The following is an 8487-nucleotide window of genomic DNA, read 5'->3' on the forward strand; positions in this document are numbered from 1 at the left end:
GCTACTCAATTGTATAATGGTCATTGAATACAAATTATGTAACAATACCGTACTTTTGACAGATCGAAATAGTCGTTTTGGTTGATACAGTGGAACCCCGATAAGTCGGCCTCTGATAACCCGGAAGTCCGGCTAACCCGGACTGATTTTCATCGGACAAAACAAACATTTTTTCAGTTTGACCAAGAAATTTTGTACCAATTTTGTACTAAAAAATGAACAATACTGTATACAACTGTACGTAATTTAGATGCACTGTGCATATTTATTTCATGTTTTTCAACTATAATGGAGTTTATCTGTAAGCATACCGTGGGGGACAGAGTTGCTCGCGTCCGTGGTCTATCGTAAGGTACGATCACACGTGTCCCCTGGGTAACGCTAAATGAGCAGCAGCGATTCGTCGTTACGCGCGCTGATCCATGAGTGTACGAATCCCTACTCGAAACGGCCCTTCTCAGGGCAGCGACGCAGACCTCAAAGTCATCTTCTGGAACGCTGGAGGTCTAAGCAACAGCAAGTTTTTAGAACTCAAACGAAGCGTTCTCGAAAAGAACGTTGATATATATGTCATTGTAGAGGCAGGAGCCGCTTCAGACACACCTCACCTCTACTCTACAGTTGGCTATTCAACCCATGTGCTGAAGAGGAGTCGACAAGTAGCGTCAGGAATTATCATCGGAATCAAAACCTCTCTAGTATGCAAGACTAACATAATCCACGAAATGCAGGATAGAGATAAAGTGGAAATGTTCCAGGTCGAAGTCTGGAAAAACTCGAAACATGTCACCCTTTTCTTACTATACAATCCGCCAGATAATATACCTGCATTGGAATTGGTAGAGCAACAAATCCAGCCAAGTACCATCATAATTGGAGATTTCAATAGTCCATCCACGAGATGGGGCTACTCTAGAACCACCAACGTTGGGAAACACCTCGAGGACTTTTTGGATAACAACTATCTTGATGTAGTGAACATCCCACCTACGTTCTTATCGTTTAGAGGAAGTCAATCAAGGCCCGATCTTGTCGTAACACACCAACACATTACAGGGAAGACCAGTGTAACCCTCCTGGACGACGCAGCAGGCTGTGGTCACCGCGCTCTGCCAGTGACATGCAAACTGGCAAAGGACAAAAAAGCCCAAAATCGCGCCCCGCGCTGGAATTTTAAAAAGGTGGACTGGAAAAAGTACAGGGAATGCAGAGATGAAGTCCTTACTCAACTAACACTACAAGCACCAGAAGAAGCAGCAAAGAAAGTAACCGAGGCCATACTTAAATGTGCAAAAGAGTGCATACCGCGAGGTCAAATTAAGGGGTATAAGACTTTCTGGTCCCCAACGCTATCCAAATTGAAAGCTGCCAGAAATAAAGCCAGGGGCAAAGCTGAAAAATCCAGGCAAATGACCGATTGTGTAGAGCTTCGAAAGAGACAAGCGATCCTAACTCAAGCCATTAAGTCAGGGAAAAGAGAAGCTTTCAAATACTTCCTTGCTAAGCTTGACTTCCGAAAAGACGGCGTCAAAGTGCACAGGTTCGTTACTACGCTAAACAATGATGGAAACAAGCAACAGCAAATGCCAATGAGAGGCATGGCTAGAGAACTCACTACACATGCCGATATAGCAAACGAACTCTGTAAACACTACACAAAAGTGAGTAATATTAAGATAAATAAGAGGGAGAGAGCAAGACTGGATGCCCTCCGCCCTCCCCGGCGGATGAGCAAAAGTATAAAGGACATCTGTACAGAAGATTTCTCGATATCAGAGCTGGAAGCGGCTCTCTCTGACACAAAAACGAAGAAGTCAGCAGGGATTGACGAGTTGTACCCGGAAATGCTTAAATATCTGGGAGCCGCAGCCAAAAACACCATTGTGAACTTGATTAACCTAACATGAAATTCAAGAGTCCCAAGTCAATGGAGGAAGAGCAAGGTCATACCCACCCTAAAGAAACAAAAAGACCCGAGCCTGACTGATAGCTACCGGCCAATATCCCTCACAAGCTCCTTATGCAAAGTAGCCGAAAAAATGGTTCTGGGCAGACTGAACCGAGCCATAACCCATCTTGAACTGATTGACGACGCACAAGCTGGCTTCAGGAAACACAGGAACACCATGGACCATGTAGTCGAGTTTGCTCAAAAAGTCAAGGATGCTTTCCACCGTAAGATGTCAACAGTTGCAGTGCTAGTAGACCTCAAAGCTGCATACGACACAGTATGGAGAGGTTTGCTGTTACACAAGATAGCGAAGTCTGGAATTGACGGTAAACTGTTCAATTGGATAAAATCTTTTCTCGGGGAAAGGTATCAGAGAGTCAAATTTCACAACCATTGTTCCAAATTCAGACTACAAAGACAAGGGCTGCCACAAGGAGCTGTCATCAGCTGTCAATTGTTCAACCTAATGATAAACGATGTGCTCGCAATGATTAGAAAGACACCTGGTGTTGAAGCCCTCCTGTATGCCGATGACCTCCTAATATGGGCATCAAGTAGCAGTCTGAAAGCGCTCGAGGGAGTAATGAACCAGGCTCTCAAAAATCTAGAAAAATGGGCGGATAAAAACTGCCTAACTGTCAGTACAACCAAAACCGTATATCAAGTACTTACCGTTTCAACAAAGCAGACTGCTGTCAAGCTGACATACAAAGGAGTCGACCTGGAAAGAGAGGATGTAACAAAATACCTGGGGGTGTACATGGATAAGAAAATTACGTGGAAACCTCAAATCGACGACATTGCAGAGAAAGCCACAAAGAGATATCGACTGCTCAAACGTCTCACAGCAACCAAATGGGGCGCCACGCAAGATGTCGTGGTAGCAACATACAAAACCTATGTCCGGCCGATACTAGAATATGGGAGTGAAGCTACAATAACTGCGAGTACAAACACCACCTCCAGGCTTGAAGTCGCCCAGAACAGTGCCCTTCGCGTCATCACCGGTGCTCCAAAATCAACACCGATTACATCAATGGAAGCCCAGACCGGTATTGAACCAATACAATGCCGCAGAGAGCAACACGCGTTAACCTTCTGGGAAAGGCAAAGACGAATACTTCCACAAAAATGGGACGAATATAGACAAGCAGCCTCACGTCTTAAAACACAAACCACTCCGCTTACAGTAGCAAATCAAATCATGGAAAAATACCACATTGACCTGTCGAAAGCCGCCCCCTTCCCAGCGCAAACTACACTCGCCCGCTGTCTACCAAACACAGAATTGCGTCTTGAAAACCATAACGACCCGAAGCACTTATCGTCAGACATTGTCCTAAGGACAGCCGCCCTAGAGACGATACACACCAATTACGCAGCGCATGAGTGGCTCCACATCTACTGCGATGGCTCCTCGATGCCGGACTCGGGAAGAACAGGAGCAGGATATGTCTCAACGTTCTCCAAAGGCTCCATAGCTGTGGGTGCCCCTCTCATCAACTATGATGGCGAAATTGCTGCTATACACGAAGCCGCTAAAAGTCTCGAGAATCTCCAACACCCCCAAAAAGTTGCCTTCTTCATCGACTGCCAAGCCGCAATCCTCGCCCTGTCGACAAATCGATATACCGCCTGTGCCCAAACAATATCTTGCCGCGTCCAAATATCGAACTTGCTGGAAAAAGGGTGGCTGATTACTTTACAATGGATCCCTAGTCATGTCGGTGTTGAAGGGAATGAAGCAGCGGATGAACTTGCAAAAGAAGGCACTACTCTTCCACAGCCCCCTAGCTTCCAATCGTACACATCAGCAAAGTCCACCATTAAATGAGGAATCAAAGCGAAGATAAAAGACCAGCAAATACAAGCCGGTGCTGGAAAATCTTGGGCCCACTTAATAGAGTCACCAATCCCTCACAACTTGCCGAGACACATCAGTGTAGCCGCGTTCAGAATAACTACGGGACATGATTACCTGGCCTCCCATCTACATCGCATCGGCGTCCGTGAAAATGACAACTGTCCACTATGTAATCAGCCCCAGATGGATGCTGCTCACCTCCCAGAGTGCTCAGCCCTGATAACAGACCCACCCGAGGAGGATGAAGATCGCTTACGAGAAACGGCTCGTCTATACTGGTCAGCGCGCCGCCAAATGGCTAACATGTCAAGGGTGGGCGTTGGCTAGTAAGTAAGTAAGTAAGTGTAAACATACCGTATTTTATTAATTTTTACCATATTCTCAGGCTAACCCGGATCGGCCTCGGTCCCGATTAATCCGACTTATCGAGGTTCCACTTTACTTAAAAAAAGGTGTTCTTTCTGGTTGGAATATGTGAGCAAACTGAATCGACTAGTATGCGGAGAGCAATAGGGAACTTGCACTAAAAAATTTTTTTGCATAAAATTGTTAATTTATGTTTAAAAATGTTATATTCAAAATATTACGTCTTAACAATGAATAGTGTATATAGGAATATTTCCGTTTCAAACAACTTCAAAAGCGCGAGCTTGGGTCTGACGTCACAGGCCACTCTTATCGTTTTTGCCCGTTCGGTGGGCTATTGATTTGAATGCAGTTTGCCATTGCCAGTTGTGCGTGTCGAATAACTGTGACGTTTGCTCGGTATTTATGTTATTGTATTTAGTGTAGTTTAGTATATTTATTGTGTAATATACTTTATCAAAATGGAAAACAAATCTGCGCAATATAAGTACTGTATAGTGCCGGGATGCAAAAGCACAACAGTCAGAACATCCAACAAACATTTTTTTACTCTACCAAAAGAACCAAAACGTCGATTAAAATGGCTAAAGGCATGCAGGCGAGATAAAAAGGATATTTCACAAAAAAGCATAGGTCTTTATGTCTGTGAGGATCATTTTGATGTAAGTATTTATCTAATTAGGTACCTATTTTCTACTTAAAAAAAAATATTAATTATCGTTTCATGAAAAGTGCCTACTTATACTTGTTTATTTGTTGCAGTTGGAACAAGATATGGATAACTATATAAAATTCAAGATTATGGGTGGTCCCAAAATTATTAAGTCAGATGTTGTCCCGCACATATTTGATTGTCAACCAGACAGAACACGAGCTTTTTCTCAGCCTGTGAGGGAAGCAGCCCTTAAAAGGGTTAAACGACAGCTTCTTGAAGATGCCGCTTCTACATCTAAGTCTGTTTTAGAGGACAATGATGATAAGAGACAATGTGATTCTAGTTTCACAAACTTAGTACAATCAGGACCTGAATTAAACCAATCAGCTTTACCTCAAAAACTGAATAATGCATCAACACAGACTCACATCAAAATAAAAAGTAAAGGTATTCAGTGCAAATTTAAAAGGAGTGTTACAGTCGGGTTGTCGCCATTGAAAATACATAATAAGGATGCAGGAACTTCACCTATAAAAGACTTGCAAATATTTGAAGATACAAAAAGTGAATCAGGAAGTTCTGTATTTGAAGAGTATAGTGAATATAGTGGTAGTGACGACTGTTAGTACAATGAAAGTGATTCTTTATCTTGTGATGAAGATACAAAAGAAGAGGAAGCAAAACAATTTAAAAGTTTGTCTTTGAAGTGTACAGTGATGAAGTTACAATACAGACCAATACTGTATATGGGGCTACCAGAATATGCATTTTACACGTTTCAATTAATGGAAAAATATTGTAAGACTCAAACAATGCATCTATTTTTAACTCTTAAAAAGATAAGAACAGGACAAACATTTATGTCTCTTGGAGATGATTTCGGCATAAGCGAAAGCAATGCATCGAGAATATTTGCAAAATCTGTTCCATTACTTAGTAAATATTTAAGATCTTGTATTTTTAATCCCCAAGTGAGTTCAGTTAAATTAAACTTACCCTTAGCATTTCGAGCTCGTTTTAGTAAAGTATTTTGTATTATCGATTGCTTAGAAATTGAAATTGAAAAACCATCAGATTCTGTTAAACAGTCCTTAACATGGTCTGAATACAAAAAGTGCAATACTCTAAAATATTTAATTGCTTGCACTCCTGATGGGGTTATTAATTTTATTTCTACTGCTTTCGGTGGAAGAACGTCGGATGTAGTTATTCTTGAACATAGTGGTTTTTTAAATGTTCTTCCACCGAAAGTGGCGGTAATGGCTGACAGGGGTTTTAAACATATAGAGCATTTGTTAGTTAGCAGAGATTGCCAATTAATTAGACCACCAAGTGCATCTTCAACTTACAAACTTACAAAAAGTGAAGTATTTGAAACAAAAAGAGTAGCTAGTTTAAGAATTCACATTGAAAGAGTTATACGTAGATTAAGAGAATTTGCTTGCTTAGCCCCTCATGTCTGTATTGATAGCAAATTGATATCACATACAGATAATATAACAAACATTGTTTGTGCACTCATAAATTTACAGTCAGGAGTAATATCGGGAAAGTAATTTTAAATTCATTTTTTTGTATATCTACTCAATGATTTTGTGATCGAAATACAAGGAAAATACGATCGAAATACTAGGAATTTTCAATTAAAGACAATTAAAATGTACTATTGTACTTAATCGCTTTCTTTTGAAAACCCCTCGTGAGTAATAGTACTTATACGTTATAAACACATTAGTAATTTCTAAAGATTTATAAATTTCACTTTAAAGTAAATAAACTGATTGTAGAACTATGCAAGAATACAAATAATAGCTGGTAATTTCCATTTAAATACGATTAAAATGTAATATACCCGTAATACCTAATCGCGTTGTTTCCGAATGCTAGCTAGCCCGGTTGACCGTGGCCTCTGACGTCAGACGAATAGAAGGACGTTCAAGAGCCTCCTAAGATATTTGAATTTTATAGCATTTTCAAAGCGTCGTAATTAGCGTACGGGTTAAAAATATTTGTTTTTTTCGCATGCAAGCGTTTTAAGATCATGTTACCTTATGTTTTTTAATATTATTTTAACATTTAAAAATTTATGCAAGTTCCCTATTGCTTGTGCCGTAGGATTCGTACAAGACGTGCAAGACGCGCGAACTTCGAGACCTGTCTTCGATCGACACAAGTGCGGACGGCCTAAGAGTTTATAATGAGTCTCCCTCACTCCCAGAATTCAATTTGTTTGATACTATTAAGTTGTGTGGTAAAAAATAAGACTCAGCGTAATTTTAACCCACTACCTTCTTCCTCCTTCCCCCACAATCAAAACTTAATTTTTAGTTTTTATTTTGTTTAAGTGGGATGCAATCAATTTTAAAATTTCAAAAAATTACCACACATAGTTGAGCCTTTTATAAAACATGTCTATTTTTATAGACCAGTAGGTTAAGTGTACATAACCTCAAAAAAAATTAATTTTTTTGTTTGAAAAAAAGCGTATAACTTTTTTTTTGGGATTGCTTCAGGTCTAATTTTGTTTATCTTGTGTATTTTATCAAACGCTATATTTTTAATTGTTTGAGATTTTTCCGTAATGTTCGCCACCTTCAAACACATGAAAAACTGTTTTTATGGAGTTTGTGGGGATTTTCCTTTTTTAAAGACTTTAAACAAGATCAAATCAGTGTTTTTATAGGTTATGTGTAAATTGAAGTAACTGAGTCCTTTAGAACATTTAACAATGGGCGAGACACGTTCAAAACCCCAAAAACCACCCAAAAAAAGAATGTGTGTGTACTTTGTACGCACGTAAGAAGTTATACTTCTACTACATATTATGTGATTTTTAAGACAACACCAAAAATTTAAAAAAATAAAAGAATAAAACGCACGCAAACACATTGAAAAATGTCACAAAGAAAAAATGATTTCTGAACGATAATAATTGTTGGCAAAAATTTTAAATACACATTTTCTGAAAAAAAAAAATTATATAACAAATATACTTACAATCATAAAATGCATAAAAAAAATAAAAAAATAAAAGCTTGCATCGGGAATCGAACCCGTGAATTTCGCGGTGCTTTGATTCGTAATCGAAGCCTAGACTCACTCGTCCAATTCCACATTATTTGTCATGTGGAAAAATACGATAACTGAACGTTTTACTGTTTGACAGTTGTTTTGAATATAATTAAATTATGTAGTTTAAATTTTGTGGAAGAAAATATTAAAATATAACAAAACAGTAAGAAAACAATATATTAGATGAAGATTGGTAGAACTCTTGTTGGTAATCAAATTAAGTATGTAAATCAAAGCATTACGTACCTACTAGATAAATAAATCTACGCCAAAAAATCATAATTTAAAAATAAAAATCGGACCTAATTTGGGATTTCTCTCTAAAATCCCCATTCTTGAGAAAATAAATGTACAGCAGAGCGTCGATTATCCGAACGTCGATCAACCGAACGACCGCTTATTCGAACTATCGACTCCCGCGTCCCGCACTCGAATACCGAGCAAGCGTTAGTAATTGACGCTTAACATATCTTCAATTTTCTTCAATATTGTATCCAAAAATAATTATGTTGTTGCAAAGACTGCACTTTTTTGTTTAGTTGCTAGTTGTCATTATCAAGATATAAATAAATATGTAGG

General features: G+C 39.1%; 2 protein-coding genes across 2 annotated transcripts; both read left to right on the plus strand.

Moving 5' to 3' along the window:
• The first annotated feature begins 422 nt into the window (after positions 1-422).
• LOC126882669 (uncharacterized) lies at positions 423-4612 on the plus strand. The gene is made up of 2 exons (XM_050647643.1): positions 423-1405; positions 4603-4612. Exons 1-2 carry the CDS (start codon positions 423-425, stop codon positions 4610-4612), a joined length of 993 nt encoding a protein of 330 aa, XP_050503600.1.
• LOC126882670 (uncharacterized) lies at positions 4441-5462 on the plus strand. Its single transcript, XM_050647644.1, has 2 exons — positions 4441-4843; positions 4944-5462. The coding sequence occupies exons 1-2, from the start codon at positions 4643-4645 to the stop codon at positions 5460-5462; spliced, it is 720 nt and encodes a 239-aa protein (XP_050503601.1). The 5' UTR covers positions 4441-4642.
• The last annotated feature ends 3025 nt before the right edge of the window (positions 5463-8487 follow it).

The sequence above is a fragment of the Diabrotica virgifera genome, chromosome 3 (genome assembly GCF_917563875.1).
Source record: "Diabrotica virgifera virgifera chromosome 3, PGI_DIABVI_V3a".
In the NCBI taxonomy this organism is placed as follows: Eukaryota; Metazoa; Arthropoda; class Insecta; order Coleoptera; family Chrysomelidae; genus Diabrotica; species Diabrotica virgifera.

Excerpts from the sequence above, each read along its gene's own strand:
- LOC126882670 (XM_050647644.1), top strand. The coding sequence starts at position 4,643 with ATGGAAAACAAATCTGCGCAATATAAGTACTGTATAGTGCCGGGATGC. Across the intron at positions 4,844-4,943 it reads TCTGTGAGGATCATTTTGAT|TTGGAACAAGATATGGATAA; the intron begins GTAAGTATTTAT and ends TATTTGTTGCAG.
- LOC126882669 (XM_050647643.1), top strand. The coding sequence starts at position 423 with ATGAGTGTACGAATCCCTACTCGAAACGGCCCTTCTCAGGGCAGCGAC.